The sequence below is a fragment of the Herpailurus yagouaroundi genome, unplaced genomic scaffold (genome assembly GCF_014898765.1).
Source record: "Herpailurus yagouaroundi ecotype Mexico unplaced genomic scaffold, PumYag 202, whole genome shotgun sequence".
NCBI classification, from domain to species: domain Eukaryota; kingdom Metazoa; phylum Chordata; class Mammalia; order Carnivora; family Felidae; genus Herpailurus; species Herpailurus yagouaroundi.
In genome coordinates this window covers 6333083-6355568 of record NW_024412433.1, presented here as the reverse complement: position 1 = coordinate 6355568, position 22486 = coordinate 6333083, and the positions used below count along the sequence as shown (strand labels likewise).

At 50.2% G+C, this 22486-nt stretch overlaps 1 protein-coding gene across 1 annotated transcript in view; it reads left to right on the top strand.

The window, feature by feature from the left end:
- The window catches only part of TRPM8 (transient receptor potential cation channel subfamily M member 8), a 96190-nt gene that overhangs the window by 60125 nt on the left and 13579 nt on the right, over positions 1 to 22486 (top strand). The window contains exons 18-22 of the mRNA XM_040450613.1: positions 3544 to 3635; positions 5096 to 5237; positions 6297 to 6468; positions 7605 to 7782; positions 18697 to 18887. Coding sequence (XP_040306547.1) covers positions 3544 to 3635; positions 5096 to 5237; positions 6297 to 6468; positions 7605 to 7782; positions 18697 to 18887 — 775 coding nt within the window. The remainder of the gene's footprint in view (positions 1 to 3543; positions 3636 to 5095; positions 5238 to 6296; positions 6469 to 7604; positions 7783 to 18696; positions 18888 to 22486) is intronic.

Here is a 22486-nt window from a genome sequence, read left to right as displayed (position 1 = left end):
GATCAAGAGTCGGACGCTTAAACGACTGAGCCACCCAGGCGCCCCGAGAGTGTATGTTTTTTAAGAGGTGAGTTGGCGAGGCAGGGTCTTCCTCATTCAGTCCCACGGCGGTGCTCTGACTGGGAGCAAGCAGGGGCCGCGACGGTGGCTCATGAGGCCAGAGCGAGGGAGACTTGGGAAGCCCGGGATCAAGGGGCTCGAGGGTGTCCTTTGGAGCAGAGGGTGCTGCCGGTGGCTGCTTCTCGGAATGTTCTTTTCTCGCTCATTCATGCTCCCAGGCATTTCTTCACTAGTCTCGAGGCTGACCCTGACTCCCACATGGTGTGAAGGCACAGAAGCTGCAGCCATTGTCTGGTTCCTCCAGGCATCTAGAGAAGTCGTGGGCCCGAGACAGGACTTTGGGTTGCGTGAGAGGGCGGGGCTTGGCCCGGCGGCTGGAAGACGCAAGGAGACACGTCTTGGCGTAAGCCAAACACTTCATTCGTGCCTCCTGCCTTTCAGTAAGTGTTTACTGAGCACCTGCCAGATGCCAGGCACTGTTCTAGACATTGGAGATACAGCAACAGACCAAGCACGCAAATCTCTCTGTTCTTACGGAGCTTTTTACCGGTTAGAGAGGATCGGCGGGGGTCGTTTCTGGGAGTTTCCGAGGAGAGAACAGCACTGCCCAGAGTCTTACATTTACTGGAAGGTTGGCCTAGAGGGTTGCAGCTGTGAAATGAGAAGTCCTTAGGTCACAAATATCTCCATCCAAAGTTGTATGAACGTTTAACTACGAAGTCATTTATTCGAAGGAGGCTCAGGACAAGTGCATTTTGCTTGGAGAAGGACCCTGGGCAGGTGTAGTGTGACATGTTCCCTGGAAGAGACCCAGAGTAGACAGAGTGGTGGGCAGGGGGGCAGGAGCCTCGGGAAGCGAAGTGGGCTGCGGAGAAGCACTGCCCAGTTATCCCGGGGGCCTGCTGGGAGGAGGTGATGCCCACAGCTCTGACCCAGTCCCGCTATCCTGTGTATGTTTATAATGGGTGATGTTTGATACGGAGGGTGATGGTGCGGGCGTCCAGCTTTGGGCAAATATTTCCTCTTTTTCCTCTTTTTTTTTTTTTTTAAATGTTTTTATTTATTTTTGAGACAGAGAGAGACAGAGCATGAGCAGGGGAGGGGCAGAGAGAGGGAGACACAGAATCTGAAGCAGGCTCCAGGCTCTGAGCTGTCAGCACAGAGCCCGACACGGGGCTCGAACTCACAGACTGAGATCGTGACCTGAGCCGAAGTCGGATGCTTAACCGACTGAGCCACCCAGGCGCCCCTCTTCTTTTTCCTCTTAAACATCACTTTGGAACGGACCGGTTTCATTCATCGATCCTGTGTGCGTTAAGGCGATGTATGGGAGTGCCTCGGGCTGAGGGTTGAGAGCGGCGGGGAGGGGGATGAAAAGATTCAAGTCCATCTCTGCGCCCCCGACAGCTGACCCTGAGGTCTGTGAGCCAGACTGCGGAGCATGGCCTCCGGGTATCTCGTCGTTCAAGGAATCCAACGCTGGGGGTCGCTGTTTCTCTTCTGCCTGCAGACTCGTGCGGCTGGAATCCTCAGTTTGGTTTCCTCCAGGAATCTGCTTTGCTATCCTGGCACTGTCTTAATGAACCGAATTCACACGCGTTAGGAAAAACCCGGAACCAGACAGGATGTTACCTGTTTCAGGTTGTGTCTGGGTATCCCAAAGTGCACTCTCCTTATGTCTCCTTCCCCGGCGGACGGCTGTAATAGGCTAAACTGACATTTTCAACCAAGGCAGTCCGTATGTACAAGCGTCCATCGATCAAATTGTGGATCTTTATGCAACACGAGATGAGTTCCATCACCCCTTCAGTGTTAAGGCCCATGGAATCCCCAAATCCTGAAAGATATGCTGGAATATGGTTCTGGTATTTGATGAGTATAGCCCCTGTCTGTCATTCCATTCAGAAAAGAGGCCTCTGTTCGTTAAAAAAAAAAAAAAAAAAAAAACCAAAAAACCCCGCTTTCTTACTACAACAGTGCCTCCAAGCCCCGGGCTCGATCTGTTCAGGGTTTCTCCCCCGGCTCAGGCCAGGATTCTGAGAGGCCGAGCTGGACTGGATCCACCTGGTTGCTGTGTTCCTATCTGCCTCCCGGATCAGGGTTCTTGGCGGGTCATCGGTGAGACTGGGGTCGCCCGCATGGACGGTGAGGGATGCTGATGCGGTTTCTGGGCCGCCGCGTTCAGCCATCCCACAGAGGAACGTGGTCGAACCGGGGCTGGGAGATTTTATTTCCCTGGTGCTTGATTTCGTAGTGAAATTGAAAAGTGCCACGTACCTTTGAGGACACGTCCTTGCCGATGTTTTTCTGCGTCGCTCAAGTAAGTCTGGTGGTTTCCTTATCTGAGCTCACTTGGGCTTGGTGTCACCAGCCCTCCAGCCCTTACCGCGTTTCATTTTAAACATGTCCAGTGACTGCCTTTCCCCGGGGCCAGTGGATTCCTTGAGAATCAGCATCGCACCTAATCGGACATCCTGTGCGCCAGGAGCCCGGCACGGGTATTTGGAATCCTGTGGGCTCTCGGTAAACAGGTTTGAAATAGAGGGACGGACGGGAGGGTCAGGTGACTACCCTGGAGTCCCCCAGACCCAGCAGACAGATCACCAAGGGGCTGTCCTTCTACTGGATCGTCTTTTCCCTCTTTATCTCCTGACAAGTTTTCTTCTGAGAAATCATACCCAATACCCACAAGTCATGATGAAAGGGTCCCTGAGGCACACTGTTCCTGTCAGTCATTTCTGCGACTGCACCTGTCCTCATAGGTGCCGCATAGAACACCTGTGTGCAAAGTAAAAAAGAAAATTCTTGGGGCGCCTGGGTGGCTCGGTCGGTTAGGCATCTGACGTCGACTCAGGTCATGATCTCACGGTCCGTGAGTTCGAGCCCCGCGTCAGATTCTGTGCTGACAATTCAGAACCTGGAGCCTGCTTCGGATTCTGTGTCTCCCCCTCTTTCTGCCCCTCCCATGCTCGTGCTCTGTCTCTCTCCATCTCTCAATAATAAACGTTAAAATAATAAAAGAAAAAGAGAAATTCCTTTTATCAAGATGGTTTATTGCCATGTGCCAAAAAGTATTTACAACAAATACGCAAATCTATGACGACGACAGTCGTCAGTTGTGCAATGCACAACTTATACCACTGTACTGGGCAGCTTGGGTGTTCCACATTTGTCCACGCAGGTTGTGCTCACTGTCTTCTGGTTCATCTTTAAAGAACGGCGATGGTGCATGAGTCCTTTTTCTGACTTTGTCAGCAACACATGAGTAACGGAACAGCAAGTGTGCAACCTACTTTCCAATCCCCCCAGAATATCACGGGGCACGTGGCAGGGCACATGGGACATGTGGCTCAAAAAGGATGTGGGGAAAAGTGTGTGAACGTTAAAAAAAAAATCTGGAGGCAGTTGATGTTTCCCAGCTGCTGATGCTCTCTCTCTCTCTCTCTCTCTCTCTCTCTCTCTCTGTCCCTTTCTGTGCTGCAGTGGTACATGAATGGGGTGAATTATTTCACTGACCTGTGGAATGTCATGGATACACTCGGGCTTTTTTACTTCATAGCAGGAATTGTGTTTCGGTAAGTTGGCCTCACCACCTTTCCCAGTTTCAGGCGTTTTTTGGATTTTCTTGAGTGAAGAGGTGAAGAAAAGATCTCTTCTACTTCAAGCCCAAGATCAACCTGTCTCCCCTCCCCCCCCATCTCGAGATTACTGCAAACGCCACCGTCTGAGCCTCTTAGAGACCCAGCGTGGTCGGCATGGAGTTACGTCTCCTCTCTTCTCCCTCCTGGTGATCTGTAATCGAAAAGTTCTTCACAGTTTTTCTCTCTGTGCTCGCAGAATTTTGGGGAGGGGGATGATTAGTGACGGAGGAAGCAGAGGATGATGAGCACGTGAAATGTTGTGTAACGTGTTCCTTTTGGACCACGTAATCTTCTATTTTTTTTTCAACGTTTTTTATTTATTTTTGGGACAGAGAGAGACAGAGTGTGAACGGGGGAGGGGCAGAGAGAGAGGGAGACACAGAATCGGAAACAGGCTCCAGGCTCCGAGCCGTCAGCCCAGAGCCCGACGCGGGGCTCGAACTCCCGGACCGCGAGATCGTGACCTGGCCGACGTCGGACGCTCAACCGACTGCGCCACCCAGGTGCTCCCCACGTAATCTTCTAAAATGTACCTAACTGCCTCGTGAATGCTGGCTATGGAGCCTGCCCTCCCAGAGTCAGAGCGGATGATTAGAAAAACCCGTGTGGAATCAGCGCTGAAGGCAAAAAGCAATGTGCACACCACATGAAAGGGAAGTCGAGGTACACCCAGACCGTGGCGCACATCGCCCGTGCCCGCACCCCTCCGGGCCTGCCTTCCCCGAGTAGCCTCAAGGCGAAGCTCGTGGTCGTATTCGAGCTGTGCACATGGCGTCCCTTGCAGAGAAGCCTGACTCTTTGGACGAACGCCTACCCGTTGCTCACTCCGCAGTCTGAAGCGAGTGAGAGCTCCGTTTCCCCCTCCGATACCTTTCCCTTCTGCTGGGGCTCAGCGTTTGAATCATGGTGGGTTGGACGTGATTTCTGGAGAATTCCAGGAGGCGAAAACACACGGCTCCCGATTAACACATTCGCAGGTGGCCAGCGAGTCAAATGATCTGGTGCAAATGAGGTGAGGTCTCATTAGGGGAAACCTGGCAGAACCTAGTCCCAAGTGGCTGGTCTGGGCTGGGGACCGGGACCGTCATGGTGGCCGAGGGAGCCAGGAAGTTAGCGACAATGCGACGGCGTTCTTGCAGTGGGTAGAGTTTGAGGAGGACGTGGCAGAAACCTCTGCAAGCCTTGTTGTGTGCCCTGTCGTTGCTCCACCGGGGGCCACGAGGGCAGAAGACCAGGGCCTTTGGTCCTCAGTGACTGACACGCGTTGTCCTTGGTCTGCTTCCACTCACTCTCGGCACCCTGACCCTGTTTCTTCGTGTTCGGTTAGTCTTAAAAACGAAAGTTTGAACTCTTTTGTCAAAGTCTCACGGGCCCTGCTTCTCTTCCTTCCGTAGGCTCCACTCTTCGAATAAAACCTCTTTGTATTCCGGACGGGTGATCTTTTGCCTGGATTATATCATATTCACTCTAAGGTTGATCCACATTTTCACCGTAAGCAGAAATTTAGGACCCAAGATCATCATGTTGCAGAGGATGGTAAGAGTGGAGGGGGTCTGTGGTTCGCATTCTGCTTGCCAGACCCCTCCAATTGTCTGTAGGGGGGCTTGGTCCCCCGGCAGGTCACAATTGGCAAGGTTTGCTGTCTCTGACGTGCTTTCATCAGGGCCCTCCCCCGGTTTAAAACTTAACAGGTGGCTGGTAGGAGCAAGTGGCTAATTAAATGTGTTGCCAGTGAAGCGATCTGTCCAGATGTCACTCTTTACCAGCTGTTTTCATTTGAGTCTGGACAACTCAGAGAAGAGGCAGGAGTGCAACGTTTACACCCATCTTATAGATGCGGACTGCGGAGGTTAATGTTCGTCTGGAAGCGTGCCGGGGGCTAGAAGCACAGCGATGATCAGAGCTTCGATTCTGTAGCCACGCAGTATAGATGTAGGACGAGCCCTACCAGCCCCCTTTCACAGGGACGTCCAACAGAAAGAGGATTATCCACTGACGATGTGGGTTTCCTAAGCTTGTTTTCCAGATGACCCAAACCTCCTGTGCTTCTGTCTGTAAGTCAGATGGGCGTTTGGATTAGCTCATCTGGAGGTTGCTTTCCAACGCTGAGGTCCTTTGAGTTTGCGGTTTTAATTCAAAGCATATCTGAGGCACCATGTCACCATGAAGTCATGCTGTGTGTGCAAAAAGTCAAACAAGAAATTAAACCATGCGTTCTTGTCTAATAAAGACAGCTTTTAATTTTTCTTAAAAAAAAAAAAAAAAAAGAATACCGAGGACGCGATGTAGGGATTTAAAGAAAGGAAGCCTGATGAGGAGTAGAGGTACAGGTGCTCCAGAATTAGGCCCCTCTTTCGCTCTCGAGCTGGGCTCTCTCATCCAGAAGGTTTCTGTGGCTGAGCTGGTTGGGAGACGTAAAGCCAAGATACATCCGTTGGTTTTAATTCCGGAAAAGAGTTGTCCCAAGACCCAAAGGTGGCAAATTAGGGGGAACACAGGGTGACTGGAACTTCGACCCTTCCCTGTGGTCAGCTGAGCAGACGAGCCACCCGCGGGGCACGGTCCTGACTCTGTTCTCGTGTCCTCCCTTGACAGCTGATTGACGTGTTCTTCTTCCTGTTCCTGTTTGCGGTGTGGATGGTGGCCTTTGGCGTGGCCAGGCAAGGGATCCTCAGGCAAAACGAGCATCGTTGGAGATGGATATTCCGCTCGGTCATCTACGAGCCCTACCTGGCCATGTTCGGCCAAGTGCCCAGCGACGTGGACGGTGAGCCTGACCCGGCCCGGGTGGGGACAGCCGGGGGTAGGGGGGTTGCTTCCGGAACCGGCCTCCGGGGCTCCCTGCTCTGATCCACAGCTGGCGTTGAGTCAACACCGGGGAGTGAACACTGACCCTCATGACCTTTTCTTGGAGCAGGACTTTACGCCCGCCTTGCAGACGTGTTCAGCAGTGTAGTCTGCGACGTTTCGACTTCTCAAAAAATAGCGTTTCTTGTGTTTTCAACAGCGACGTGGCAGTTGACAGCAACAAGCCTCGCTAGTTTAGGAACAGGTGTTGTGAGTTGTCCTCTCTTGTATAACTGGGAGCCCATTTATTTCAAAAGGAGCAATACTGAAATTTTTGCACTGGCAATTGGAATTTAAACATCCGGCGGTAGCCCACTGTCCGCTCTCTTTTGGAGGCAGGTTGGTGGCAGCACGGATGGCACGGATGTGCCCACACCCAGCTTACGTAAGGAAGGAGTGGGGCATGTGCAGGCCAGCGTGTGTGTTGAACGAGCTGTCGAAAGCATCTTTGTGATGCCGACGATAGCCTGGGCTTGTCGTGTTCGGTCCTGCCACGACACAGCGATCCCGATGTTCCCCTGCCCTGTTGGTCACATTTCTCAGCTCCCTGGTGTTCTCTCGATTAGCCCTGTGGCCTCGGGCAGCCCTGGCCTCTTCTGCTACAGCCTTTTCCAAGGCTTTAGCTCTTTTCCTGTGCGTGACGGAAAGGCACCTTGCTGTCGTTAACTTCCCTTCTGCACACCGTGCTCACCATTATTCATCAGGGAGTACGTTTCATCCTCGTGGCTTTAGTCCCACTGCACCCCAGTAGTTTTAGTCCTTTGTGAGGACTGGGACTTTTTTCAAGGCCCCCCCCATCTGGGCTCTGTCACTCAGTTGTGCAAATCCTATCCTTGACCCCTCCTGTGATCTCATCCCTCACCTCCAATCCATCAGCTAGTTTTGTTGATCAGGTCTCAGTGTCTTCGAAACCCAAATGCTTTTTATCATCGCTATCCCCCCGCCAAGCCATCCTCATTAGGTTGTCTTGTGTCCCCCCACCCCCTCACCCCAGGCGCCGTAGCACTGCCTCCTCCAGAGGGTCCTCACGTTGCCTTTTGGTTTCTACATCCGCAGGTACCACGTACGACTTTGCCCACTGCACCTTCACTGGGAATGAGTCGAAACCGCTGTGTGTGGAGCTGGACGAGCACAATCTGCCTCGGTTCCCCGAGTGGATCACCATCCCCCTCGTGTGTATCTACATGCTCTCTACCAACATCCTGCTGGTCAACCTGCTCGTCGCCATGTTCGGGTACGGGCTCATTCGCGTTCAGTCTGAGCACGTGCTCGGTCGTGACTTTCCCGGGTGTTCACGGTGTACCAGGCGGGGGTGGAGGCACCGGGGGGGGGGCAAGATCCTAGAAGTCCACCCGCGAGGAAGTTAGGTGAGAGCTTAGGGCATAGGGGACTGGAGGGGGTGCGGCCTTCGAGGGACTATATCGACAACACAGCGAGTGAGTCCCTGTGAGCTGTGCTGCAAGTTTCTATGACACCAGACAGGTACCTGTAATGCCCTCCAGCACGCCCAGACTCTGCACGTCTGGCATCCACGTAGCCATCTTTCCGGGTCACGATGTGGACGTGATACCGATGCAGTGGGGTTCAGCTCCTCTCCAATGTCTTTATTTTCTAGGGATTCGGTGGCTTGGATTCTAGGGTTTAAAGGACTCAGCCTGTAGTTAGTGGCTGCTTTAACAATTTTCAGTTTAAATACAAATCATAAGAGCAGAGTCAGGAGAGTGACTTTCTTTTGGGGCTCATGTCTCATGAGGTGAAGAGAGAATGCGACGGTGACTCTAAAATGTTTTCATTGCCTTTGGCAGTTCTCCCTAATACTTTCAGAAAATCATGATCTTCATTTCCCTTCATCTTTCTTAAGAGGGTTTCACCGGGTTTCAGTGGTCGTTTCAGTGTGAGCTACTGTTGTTGAGTTTCAGTGTGAGCAACAGTTGTATGTTGTTGTTTTAAGGCAGGTAGTCATTTTTTTTAAAGTTTATTTATTCTGAGAGAGAAAGAGAGAGAGGAGGAGAGAGAGAGAGAGAGAGAGAAAGGGAGAGAGAGAATCCCAAGCAGGCGCCACACTATCATTGTGGATCCCTATGTGGGGCTCGAACTCGCGAATCTGTGAGGTCACGATCTGAGCTGAAATCAAAAGTCAGACACTTAACCAACTGAGCCACCCGGGTGCCCCAAGGTAGGTAGTCATTTTGGGTATGTGATCCCAGCACAGACAGACAGAAAATTTAGCAATAGTGTATCATTGTTAAACGTTGGGGTGGAAGAGAAACACCTTGTCGGAGTCAGAAACCCAGAAACGACGAAAGGCAAGATAAACACCGTTGGTTTCCTACAGCACGTGTTGAAGGTAAAGGAAAGCTCAGGTGAAGTCACATGATAAGTGGTAGCTTGGAGGAAACTGTGGCAGGAGATGAACGAAGACTTTTTAATTCCCGATGTAGAAAGAGCGTCTGCAGGTGGATGGCAGAAAGATGATCCAATAGGAAATTGACAGAGGAACAGCAATTCAGAGAAGGAAACTTCATGTGGCGGGAAATCACACGAGAAGGGCCTCCGTCTTGTTGATGGGAAAGGCCAGAAAAGCCGACGAGATGCTGGCTTAGGACCCATGAGATCTACAGAAATTTCAGAAAGCCTCTTGTGTTGGGGGTGATGCTGGGAAATGGGCATCGCTGCTGGCAATGTGAATTGCCTCTCAGTCTCTGGAAAGTGATATGAAAAGAATTATTAAAAGAAAACACACACAAACCTTTGAGGCAGCTCTCTCGCATCTGGGACTCTATCCTAAGGACATATATACAAGGATGCTTGTTGGATCATCGTTTGATGCCTCTTGACTGCGGGATGGCCGAAGAAAGCTTGTTACAGATGACAGAGTATCGCGCAGGTTTTAAAAAAGATAGCTCTCTTGGGGCGCCTGGGTGGCGCAGTCGGTTAAGCGTCCGACTTCAGCCAGGTCACGATCTCGCGGTCTGTGAGTTCGAGCCCCGCGTCGGGCTCTGGGCTGATGGCTCAGAGCCTGGAGCCTGTTTCCGATTCTGTGTCTCCCTCTCTCTCTGCCCCTCCCCCGTTCATGCTCTGTCTCTCTCTGTCCCAAAAATAAATAAACGTTGAAAAAAAAAAATTAAAAAAAAAAAAAATAAAAAAGATAGCTCTCTTTTTATGGACTTGAAAGAATGATGTTTTGTTAAACGTAGAAAGCAAATTGCAGACTAGTTCTTATGGTGTAATCTCATTTTCTTGCAGTAAAAACCAAGAAATTAAAAGAATTAGTACAATTAATTTAAAAAACAAGTGTATGGGGTGCCTGGGTGGCTCAGTTGGTAAAGCATCCGACTTTGTCTGCCAGGGTCATGATCTCGCGGTTCCTGAACTCGAGCTCCACGTCAGGCTCTGTGCTGACAGCTCGGAGCCTGGAGCCCGCTTCGGATTCTGTGTCTCCCTCTCTCTCTCTGCCCCTCCCCAGCTCCCATACTCTCTCTCTCTCTCTCTCAAAAATAAATAAACATGTAAAAAATAAAAAAAAAATACAGGTATGTATTTCACTTGTTACAGTAATCGCATAAAGCTTCTATAATGTAGAGAAAAAATAAGAAAAAGACAGCTGTTGCATAGAGCCCTGGACTCCCAAGAGACACAAGGATTGTCGATGAGGGTCCGTGGCCTCCTTTTGCACAGGGGTGGGTGGGGCCACATGCCTCTGGACTTGTTACCCATCTAGCAGGCTGAGCAGTGAGTGGCCATCTGGTCTACCCGCATACAAAGAAGTCCTCCCTCGGTCCCACCTCTACACTGTGGCCGCAGTAATGTTGCTAAAATGTCACTGCTCTACTTAAAATTCTGAGAGGATGTCGGTATTTCCCCATGGCTTTCGAGGTAAATTTCAGGTTCTCCAGCTTTTTCCAAGGCTGTGCATGACCTGGCTTTTGAGCAACAGTCAGACATCTCACGGTCTGTCCCTGGGGAGCACCTGGGTGTCTGTCCTGAAACAGGGTGGTGACCTATGACATCTGATGCTTTGCAAGTGCTGTTCCTTCTGTCGGGATTACTTGCTCCATCTTGCCTGTCTCTTGCCCCGATCCTGCTCGCCTTTTAAGGAGCTGAGCGTCATCCTCTGCCCGAGTGGTCCCCGATGCCCTCCCCACTTGGTGTAGAGACTCCCCGCACCCCCACACAGTGACAACCCTCTGTCCTTCTGGACCGTAAGCTCTAGAGGATGGAGACGGGTCAGGCTCAGCACCCGGACCTTTGTGGGTTGGATGAATGAGAACAGGGCTCTTCCTGTGTTTAGTTCATTATTCAGTTACGCCTTGGGAGCTTGGCTCTCAGGTCTTTACATTTCCTGAGACGTGTCATTGGTGGGTCACAGACCAGCGGGGGCTGTAGCACATAGATGTATAATGTCTGTTCTGTGCCTGGGGGGGCCACGGAGATCATATGGTTGTTGTGTCCACGTGGACCTAAGGAGAGAATGTGCAACCCTCTCCGTCACCACCCCAACGGGTGGCCAGGCAGGGAAGGACTCAGGAGTCAAGAAGCTACACAGGGTCATGCTGCCTGAGGTCCCAGTCTGAGCTGCAGAGAGAGTGGCAGCTGCTGGGTGATTATGTGTCCACATGAAAGCCAGGGAGGGAGGACACACCCTTACAACCTTTACACCGATCACGGGACAGGCCGTGTGAAAACTGGCCACCATGCAGTTTCCCCAGAAATTAACCAAAGGGGCTGATAGCTCCCAAAGCCGTGACATCTGAGTTGCACTAATTTGGTAAATCTCAGAGAGGCACAGAGTAGAATATGACTTAGGTCTGTCCTGGGTCTGTGTGCTGTGAAGGGAGGACCTTGCCACATTTCTAATCTATTATCCGCATTATAATGATGAACTGATAGAATCTGGAGCCTGGAGGGACTGGAGCCCAGCGTGTCATTTTCAGGTTGAGGAAGTGAATGCCTGGCCATGGGTCTGGCCACACGGCCGTCCAGCTTACCTGTGTCCATTCAGGTCTTGAATGCAATTCTCCTCCCTAAGACACCCAACCATGGCACGGTACCCTACTGTTGCCCTATTCAGCGCTTAGGTGTGACAACTTAGGGGCATCCCTCCCCTTGGGGGGGTCTCCTAGAATAGTCCTTGGTGAGGGGTGCCTGGATGGCTCAGTTGGTTGAGCGTCCGACTCTTGACCTAGGCTCGGGTCATGATCTCATGGTTCGTGAGTTTGAGCCCCACCTCTGTCAGCATGGAGCCTTCTTGGAATTCTCTCTCTCTCTCTGCCCCTTCCCCCTTACTTGCTCGCTCTCTCTCTCTCTCTCTCAAATTAAATAAACAAATGTAAAAAATTAAAAAAGAAAAAAGAAAAGAGAATAGTCCCGGGTTAAACCAGAGACCTTTTCTTTGTTGATGCCTGTCTGGGAACTTGTGAGTAACTGGAGCCACCCTCCCGCCACCCTTGGGCGGAATCTTCCGAACACTGTTTCTGACGGCCGTGGGAGTAGTTGTTTTGGGCTTTGTGGGCCAGTGGCCGCCAGGCGGTGACCCCCGTCTCGCATCACATCCAAGCATTCATGTGAAAGCTTAACCATACACAACGGCGACCTTATGAACTGTAATGTAAAGGAGCACTTGGGAATTTTAAAGCAGTATTCGAGTGCTCTCTAGATGGCATTCAACAGGGAGAGGTAATGGCTGTAAACCTCTGTGATTATTCTGCATTAAAATTATCGATCACGGGCCCTGTGCAGCTCATCAGAGCATGAAGTGAACTTACAGTCAGTAGATGACTCTGGGTCATCTTGACACGCAGCTGTGATGCTCACGGGCACCGTCCTGGAGATATTCCACCCTTTGCCTTTTTTTCCCAAAGGGGATCCGTCAAACATGTCCTCATCTAGGAGAATTTCTGTAACCAAAATATGTTTCCATCTTAGGAGGAATATGCGTTCATTACAATATGCAGAAAAGTAGAAAAAAAAGAAAATAATCACCAGGACCAACTAGAGGTTTGGGTGACACTTCGACTGGCTCGGGGGCGCTGTTGAAAGGGGTGAGAACAAGAAAGGAGCAGAGAACGTGGTCTTAAGAATAGCTCGTATTGGGGCGCCCGGGTGGCGCAGTCGGTTAAGCGGCCGACTTCAGCCAGGTCACGATCTCGCGGTCCGTGAGTTCGAGCCCCGCGTCGGGCTCTGGGCGGATGGCTCGGAGCCTGGAGCCTGTTTCCGATTCTGTGTCTCCCTCTCTCTCTGCCCCTCCCCCGTTCATGCTCTGTCTCTCTCTGTCCCAAAAATAAATAAACGTTGAAAAAAAAAATTAAAAAAAAAAAAAGAATAGCTCGTATTTACTGATTCTCTTCTGGTGTGGCCATGCAGGTGCCTGTCATTGACCCTTTTGGTGGAGGTGTGGCTTTTTTTTATCACTTTGCAGATGAGGAGCTGGAGGCAGAGAGAAGTTAAGTCTGTGCTGTTAAAGGAGCTGAGGGGCACATAGACGTATTCATATAGTATGATATGATACAATGTGCGATATAATGCAATACATAACAATGTAGTATAATGATATTACGTAATATAACATAACAGAATATTATATAAGAAGTACTAAAAAGGCTGTTTTCAGAGACTGTGGAGACCAGGGCAGCGTTATTAGGTGTGACAGAACATTGGAGGAGTGGCACTGAGCAGAGGTGACATTCACTCAGAGGACCCCTTACTGGGGGGAGCCCATAGCCTGACTCAAGGCGGTGGGTGGGGGGCGAAGCAGGGGAGATAAAGCTAGTCTGGGGAGAATCAGCCACTGAAGGGGGTGGAAAGGGAGGCAGGGGCCAGGTTGTGGGGTGTCTTTTATGCCACGTTAAAGAAGTAGGACATTTTCTCGCAGATGAAGGAGCATCTGCTGGGTCTTGATGCTGGGCACAGGGCACAGTCTTAGTCGTGTGATTCTGAGAGCAAAACACTAAACCGAGTTCGCACTTCCAAAATCAGTGTAGTGAGGGGCGCCTGGGTGGCTCAGTTGGTTGAGCGTCTGACTCTTGATGTCGGCTCAGGTCCCGGTCCTAGGGTTGTGGGATCGAGCCCCGTGTTGGGCTCTGTACTGAGCGTGGAGACTGCTTGGGATTCTCTTTCCCTCTCTCTCCCTCTGCTCGTATCCCATGCTCATTCTCTCTCTCTCTGAAAAAAAAAAAAAAAATCAGCGTAGTGAAATGGTTGGCTGTCTCTTACTGTTGACTTTGAACCTGTTTTTTTGATCTTGTGGAATGAGAGGGGAACAGAGATGTGCAGGAGGGGCCTGGGGGGAGGCAGCAGAAGTCGGGGTCGCCAAGGCCACTGGGCAGGTCTGGCCGGATATTGCTGGCGTGTCTGGGAAGAAGTAACAGATGGAACGCGTGTGAAATCTGCGAAAAGCTCAGAGGAGGTGTTTCCTGATTGAGATCTAGCTGGCAAGTTTCTCGTCTTTCAGTTCATTCTAAAATTCTGCCATTGTTTTAGCGTCTTCTTTTTCTTCGTGATTTTTTTTGGCAGACTTGCTGTTCTGGTCTGTTGATCAGTCTATTTTGGTTTTTACTACCAAATGGCTTTAATTACTGACTTAAAAAAATGATTTTAGCATCTGTTGTGCAAGTCCCCTTCCTTATTCTCATTCAAAACTTTTTCTGGATTTTCTCGTACATTTAATAACAGGGAGGCGCCTAAGGCTCATCTTCCAAAACCCTTTATTCTTTCCCCTTCAAAAAAAAAAAGACCCTTGTGAATTTTATTGTGATGATGTGAACTTGACAGAATCATTCAGGGGAGGCTGAAAAAAAAAATGGTATCTTGCCATCCAGAAAAAATGGTGTGATTCTCCACTTTTTCAAAGATACGTGGTTTCCTGGTGACGATGAACAGTTTTATAATATGGATCTGGAAGATTTTTGGTTACCTTTTCTCCTAGCCATTTGTGATTGCGAACAAGATATTGTTTCCTATTATTTTTTTTTCAGTAAGTAATTTTTGACATGTAGGAAGGCTATTAAAGATTTGCTTATTTATTTTGGAATGAGTCTCCTTACTGAATTCTTTTATTCTCTCTCTCCTTTTTTAAATTGTGCCATGGAAGTTTCCTCTGTTTCTTATTTATTTAACTCCTTTCTTTTCCTCCTACTTCTTTTTTTAGTTTTTCTAATCAGAAATGGATGTTGAATTTGCCAGAAGACTTTCTAGCAGCTAGGGAAATGGCATGTTTCCTTTTGATCTGTGATGTATTAGGAAAATGATATATTATATAAATGATCTTAATATTTAGTCGTCCTCTGTTCTTTGGTCATGGCATATTATTCTGTTAACGTGCTGCTGGATCTCATTTATGTTCAAGGCTATCTGAATCCTAAACATTTGTTATCTCTTGGTAACATTTTCAGTGTCAGCAAATCTCTGAAACTTTGTGTCCCTGTGAGGTTCCTGCCTCCTCAGTCCTGCTCCACAGAAGGCACTTGGGTGGTCTTAGGGGACCAAACTCAGTCATCACTGCAGATCTCCCACCAGCTGGGTAGCGGAGGGCACATGATATCCGTGGAGTCGTAGGGTCAAAGGGAACATCGTGGACTCCCTCTCCAGGAAGGCTCTGGATGGTCAGCGGCCGACAGGGAGATGCCCAGAACCTGGGTGGGAGAGATGGTGTCTGAGTTGCTCTGGACATTTGCTGAGGGGGGTGGTGCTCACGTATTGGCACCAGGATCCTGCCTCTCCTTTTACAGAGATGGAACGCAGTGCCTAAAGAATATAAAAATTATTTTAACAAAGCAGTTTGAAGCGGTGCTCAATTATCGATCCGCCTTCCCTGGGGAACGCTCCTGTCTCTCTCTTTGTCTGAGTCTGGAACTCATCTGTGGGGGGAGGGGTGGAGAAGTTTAGAAGCTCCTGCCGTGTGGGGAAGGTGGGCCTCAGTGTAAATAAGCCCCAGCATGGCCAACCCCAGAAATGTGTTATTTATGCAAAGTGGCTTTTGGGCATTCAAGTCCAGTAATCAGCTGGCTCGAAGTCGCCCCCTGGGATGCGGATAAGGGTTTGTACTGTTTGCCCAGGAGGATGATACCAATGAAGACCTTAGTTTATGGGCATGGGCCCAAATGCATTCTAGACCAGGGCCTGGCGACTTTTCCTGTGAGGGCCAGCTAGGGTCTTGGCTTTGACCCAGTGCCAAGCACCCACCCCCACCTTTCTGCTTGGCAAAGACCATTCTAATGTGGCGATCCCTGCAGAACAGTGGGGGTGGGGGGTGGATTTGGCCCCCCGGGCACAGTTGGCCAATCCCTTCTCTAGATGACCCGGAAGACATGGGATGTTCTCGCAGCTTCTGAGCGACTAGTGAGGAAGCCAAGATGCAAATCGTTTCCCACTGGGACTCTTCTTGGCCCGAGTGCGGTGCTGAGCTCCCGAGGAAGGGAGAGAGGTCCACCTGCCGGAGAGGCCGGCTCCCCCTGCTCGAAAGCACCCGACATGTCCCTCCCTTCAACAGGAGTGGTTGATTCCTTCCGGGCGGAACCTCAGAGAACAACATTTGATGCGTTGAAATGGATGCTGTGGCTTTTGCCCGTTTGACTAGTTACGTCAGCATTTTGAGATCCTCCAGTGACAGTGATTTGGATGGTGGCATTTGTTCTGTCACAACGTAACAGACGGACCTCTGGCAAGTTCTCAGCCTGGACTTCGTGAATCCGGGGTGTGCCCGCCACCCTCCCCTCTTTCAGCGCAGGGGCCTACGGTGCCGTTTGAAGAGCCAGCGGGGACCCACGAGGACAGGTAAAGATGTTGGTGGTGGCCTCAGAGCAGCCTGACCTGCATCTGGAAGAAACTGCAAGCTAGCTGCCGAGTTCACTCCGCTCCACTCTCGTACAACACAGTCCTGTTTTCCACCTAAAAAAAACCATCTGCGTAGAATGGACAGAATTGACATGAGAATCAGCCAACCATCTTCCGTGCCTCGTGGAGGAGGTGATGTGTTATAGATGTTCAAGAAGCATGAATTCCCTTCCTGCAAAGACGGCTGGCTCCTTGGGGCTGGGCTTATAGGTGCCGAAGGGGCACCTACCGCCGACACCGGTCCTGCACGGAATCCAGGACCCGGGCTGTCCCGTTCATCAGCAGGCTCCGACACGAGCAAAGCCAAGCTTTTGTAACCAAAGCCATAGCCGTGTAGGTTAGTGTTTTGCCCGTGTGTGTGATCGTTTCTTGGCTAAAGGTATTTAAGCCTTAAATCGTAGCGTGCAAGAATGAGGTCTCACAACAGACAGACCCGGGTCCCCTGCCTGGTCACCTCATCCAGGTCTGGCCTGCGAAGTGTTTACCCAGAATTGGGAGAATTGAATGCAAACCCAGTCAGAATTTGCTTATAGATTTCAAAGACTGATTGCTGCTTCTTTGGCTCTCAGGGCGGCAGGGGGGTGGGGGGGTGGTGGTGGTTATTTGATATCAGCAATACAAGTATCTGCGATGGTTGAACTTCCCAAATGGTAAAACGCTTCATCGTTTTCTTTAATGAAGTAGTCCAACCAAATCCTTTGGAGACACAGCATAGCTCAGAACCTTTCCTGCTTTACTCTGGGAGGTGGTATTATGTGGTAATGAGGCAGACAGACGCTGGGCAGGACCGCAGGGCCCAAGGCCTGGCCTTATCATTTCCTAGTTGGGAAATTCAGACAATATTCCTATGCCTGCTATACCTCAGTTCTCTGATCCGTCCGTTGTAGACGAAAGTAGGACTTTTATCCCATGGAGAGTTGTTTGCAGATTACGTCGTTAGTAGAAGCAGGCTGCTTCGAGCAGCGTCTGGTGCACAGCGTTAGCTGTGTTATGGTTGGTTTGATCTGTAGCTGATAAATCAGTGGCACAATGAGACATTCTTCTGACCAGTGGATGTTTTTTCTAATTACGTGAATAATTCATGCCCATGGCGTAATGCTTAGGAAGGGAACAAAAGAGAATAGAGAACATTCACGATGTGGGCTGGAGATCACCACTGTGAATGGCGGATTTATTTCTCCCTGTGAGTTGTGATTCACGTAGTAAGATGGTGTGGTTAAGTGTGAGTTTGAGCCTAATTATTTCATGTGTTATAAGCCTTTCCCCAAAGTATAAAAATTATTAGTGATCATTAGTTTGAACGGCCACATAATGCAGTCCTATTGATTAACCATGATGGGTGATTCGTTTTCTTAGTGTTGAGCATTTTCGTTGTCCCATTCTGTTGAGGTGGGAGGTTGGGGAAGCTGGTTTTTTCAGGGTTGTGGCAAACAGCCATGCGTGTATATCCTTTGATATATTTTCTTTTCTCAGTACCTCCATAGTCTTAGGTTAAATTTCCAGAAGTCAAGTCATTGGATCAAAGGGATGAACATTTCTTTTTTAATGTTTATTTTATTTTTGAGAGAGAGGGAGACAGAGCGTGAGCAGGGGAGGGGCAGAGAGAGGGGGAGACATAGAATCCGAAGCGGGCTCCAGGCTCTGAGCTGTCAACACAAAGCCCAACGTGGGACTTGAACTCATGGACCGTGAGATCATGACCCGAGCCAAAGTTGGTGGCTTAACCGACTAAGCCACTTAGGTGCCCCTAAGGGATGGTTGAACTTCCCAATTGGTAAAATGCTTCATCGTTTTCTTTAATTAAGTTGTCCAACCAAATCCTTTGGACATAGAGCATCCCCTAAGGGATGAACATTTCTAAGGCCCTTGATAAATATGAACAAACTTCCTTCCCAGACTGTTTACAATTAAACTCCCGTTAGCAACATATGAGGAGCAAATTGTTCCTAAGAGAGTCGATACCTTCGCCTCTTTGTGACTAACACAATAACAGACCAACGACAGAAGGGAATCCTTGAAAGGTCTTGAAGTAAAAAGCTTTTTACAAGTTCCCTGGACAGTATTTTTTGCGCGCTAAAACCCCAAGCCCCAGACCCCGAGGCCGTAGACACAATTCTGGCCCAGCCCCAACTGAAGAGTGCCCGATGCTGAGCTGTCCTGGCCCCGGTCTCGGTACGGATTCTCCTCCCTGCCTGGACTTAAGCTATCATTTAAGCTATATCACAGTCATGCCTCGTTATCAATGCCACCGTGTTTGGCAATCAAATGAGGAGGCGCGTGGCAGGCTGAGGCTTGACCTTGTCTCCCCTCCTACCAGCTACACCGTGGGCACCGTCCAGGAGAACAACGACCAGGTCTGGAAGTTCCAGAGATACTTCCTGGTGCAAGAGTACTGCAACCGTCTGAACATCCCCTTCCCCTTCGTGGTCTTTGCCTACTTCTACATGGTGGTGAAGAAGTGTTTCCAGTGCTGCTGTAAGAGGGAAAACACGGAGACTTCTCCTTGCTGTGAGTCATTGTCCGTTCCGTGCCCGGGAACAGGAGCAGTGCTCAGTCGTGGGGGACGCGCGCCATGTCCGCTCAGGGCGGTGGGAAGGGGCTTCTTTATAGTCACGGCCTCGCTCCCATGCGTATGTCCGTAGAGACAGGGAATTACCCGAGGGAGAGAGTAGGTTAAGGGAGCGTTGCAGATCTGTGGGCTGGTCTCATTCTGGGGGGATAACATTCGGGTGAGCATCATAATCGTGCAAATAGTAGGTTGAACAAGTGGGACGCGCAGGACAGTGTCAAGACGCGACTTCGGTTTTGCCTCCGTGAGATGTCGACTCTGGTAGACGTTAGCCCCGCCCCAGCAGAGCTCCTGACTTTCCTGGTCGCTCTGAGCGAAATCGAAAATCTTATCATTACTTCACTGCATGTACGGTCTGGTCTGTTCACCAGCCCATTGATGGCCATGCGGGCGGGAGGCTCCCCTTTTTGCTGTGCCCCCTCTCAGCGGGGGGAGCTGGAAGGAAGTGTGGGCCGCTGGCTTCTGCCTCTCTCTTCGCCCCTTCTCTCCCACCCGCCAGCTGCCGTCACGGACCCTCTGTGGGTTGGAGCACCGGGAGGGAGGAGGGGAAAGAAGCAGGAAGTCTTTTCTGGAAACAGTGGTGCTGTTCTAGGCCGGCTCTGTGCTCTCTGACCTGGCGTGTGTGCACAAACTGATCCTTTATTGTGTGGGCACCTGGTGGGTCCTTCAGCTGTTCCCTGGCTGGCCCCTCGACTCCCAGGGCTTGCCGGTACTTTCTCCAGTGCTGCTTCCCCTTAACCTCTAGTCCACACCACGCAGACTCTCCCTGATGGGGACCCATTTCCTTCCAGAAGGCGGGGATGCCCACAGCTCTCCTTTTCCCGGGGCTACCCACCTCCTTAGCCCCCGATAAGGGGTAAGGAGCAGGAGGGTCCCCACTGGGCTCCCTCTCCTTCCCCCCCCCCCCCCCCCCCCGCTGTGGGAGCCAGAATCTATCATCAGGGAATTCTCAGTCACCCTGGGGGGACACCCTCCCCCGGTACAGCTCTCTTCCCTGCACTAGGCTAGGTTTTCTTAACACTTGATCCTGGGGCCACGGACCCAGACAGATCTTCCTAGCTTGCAGACACGGTTCGACCAAATTAAGCAGGAAAGGAGGGAGAGGCTTATTGTTATTCATTTGGGTGTTTGGGCTCAGAGAAAAAGATAGAAAGGGCACCGCCAGCCCGTTCATTTGCCTTCTGACCTCAGATTTAAGCCAGGGTATCTGGCTCTGGGGGAGGCCTGCAGGCTGACCTCTTCATCACGCACGGCACCAGGGCTCGTGTGTTTCGGAGCTGTGAGAGGCTTTATATTTCTTTTATTTATTTTTTAAGTTTATTTATTTATTTTGAGAGAGCACAGGCAGGGGGAGGCAGAGAGATGAGGAGAGAGAGAATCCCGAGCAGGCTCCACGCTGTCAGCGCAGAGCCTGACGTGGGACTCGAACTCACGAACCGTGAGATCCCGACTGGAGCTGAAATCAAGAGTCAGACACTTAACCGACTGGGCCACCCAGGCATCCCATAAATTTCTTTTAAAAATCGTCAGGAAAAGCATGAACTTTTCGGTCACAAACTTTAAGTCAAGGAAAGCAAAGCACAAAAAGGGATACACCCTATGGCGCACAGAGAAGAAACAGTGTAAAAACAGTCATATTGCTCAAAGCCTTCCTTCCTTCACAAATACTAACTCTGTTCTGGGGGTACCAGTTGCGAACAGAGGCATGCGGGGGCTGGGCTGCTTGGCCCATAGTTTTGCCTACATGGTTCCAGAGAAAGAACCGTGGATAAAAATTTCAGGGAGGAAGATTTTGAGTTGGTAAAAGTTTAAGACGGTGTCCAACAAATCACATTATCAGGAAATGAAATGAATAGCCGTGTGAGGTCGTGAATCCCCATCACTGGTTGGATTCCGGCTGGGGCTGGGTAGGTGGATTTGGAATGAAGATCCACTCTCCACACGTACCCTGTGCTCTGTCCAAGATCAGTGGGACCAGAAAATCCAGTGTATCATTAAGGACAAATCAGTCTTCTGAATTTGGATGGGTTTGACGACACGATGCATTCTATTCCCCCAAAACTTAGTCAACAAGTAAGCACGCTAAGAACATAAAAATGGGAGCAAATCCCCCAATTTGGCCATCAAATGGGCAGGACTTCAGCTTCAGGAGGCAAACAGGTCAGAAATGAGCTATGTGAATCCGCACTGGTTTCCTTGGGAGAATGATGCTCTTTTTTTTTTTTTTTTTAATTTTTTTTTCAACGTTTATTTTATTTTTGGGACAGAGAGAGACAGAGCATGAACAGGGGAGGGGCAGAGAGAGAGGGAGACACAGAATCGGAAACAGGCTCCAGGCTCTGAGCCATCAGCCCAGAGCCCGACGCGGGGCTCGAACTCACGCGAGATCACGGGAGATCACGCGAGATCGTGACCTGGCTGAAGTCGGATGCTTAACGGACTGCGCCACCCAGGCGCCCGGGGAGAATGATGCTCTTACAACCATTTGAGAAAAAGATGACATTCTCTCTCCCCATATAGTTCTTAGTCTCAGGGAGGAATAAAGAAATAGAGGGAATAGGGGGGCACAGCGGGACAGGTCCTTCTCCATGCCGGGCACAGTGATGGCGGGAGAGGGCGAGCCGAGAGCCCCGTTTACTCGCTGGAGACTTCTGGACACCCTGCTCGCCATTCATTCGTTTGTCGCTGCTTGGAGATCACGGATTCCAGAAACCACAGCACTCGGTGGTTGCCAGAGCCTCTCGTGCTAATTCGTTTCCCAAATTCACCTTGCACTTGCCTCCAAGTCACCGGGACGTCATGGGATTTAAGCTCAAAACTGTCCTTTGGAGAAAAATGCCAAGATTTTTCAAACAACTTTTCAGATAAGGTAGAATCCAACCTTCCATTAAAAAAAATGTTTTAATGTTTATTTTTAGAGAGAGAGAGAGAGAGAGAGAGAGAGAGAAAGAGAACAAGTGGGGGAGGGGTAGAGAGAGAGGGAGACACAGAATCCGAAGCGGGCTCCAGGCTCTGAGCTGTTAGCACAGGGCCCGACGCGGGGCTCGAACTCACGGACCGTGAGATCATGACCTGAGCCGAAGTCGGACGCTCAGCCGACTGAGCCCCCCAGGCGTCCCCCAGGCTTCCGTTTTTGCTACTTTTTGGTGACATCATAAAGTAACAATGACAAAGTATGCCGCCCCTTCCCAGTAATTGCACTGTTAGGAAATATATTGCTTTCCATGAGAAAAAACCAATCCATATTCATTATGGAACATTTGAAAAATACAGAAAAACGTAAATAAGAAAGAGCGAGGACACACGTAAGCCACCACTCAGATATTGTTAACATAATGGTATCTATTCTATTAGTTTCGTGTGGGTATATGATAATTAGGTTGTTCTGTACAGACACATTCATAACCTTATTTGTTCATTTAGTTAATAATACATCATGCACATTTTCCATACACATAAATATCAACCTGTACGACAGTTTTGAACTGTAGACTCTCCCAGCCTACGGATGCGCCACATTCAACGTCACCAATCCCTC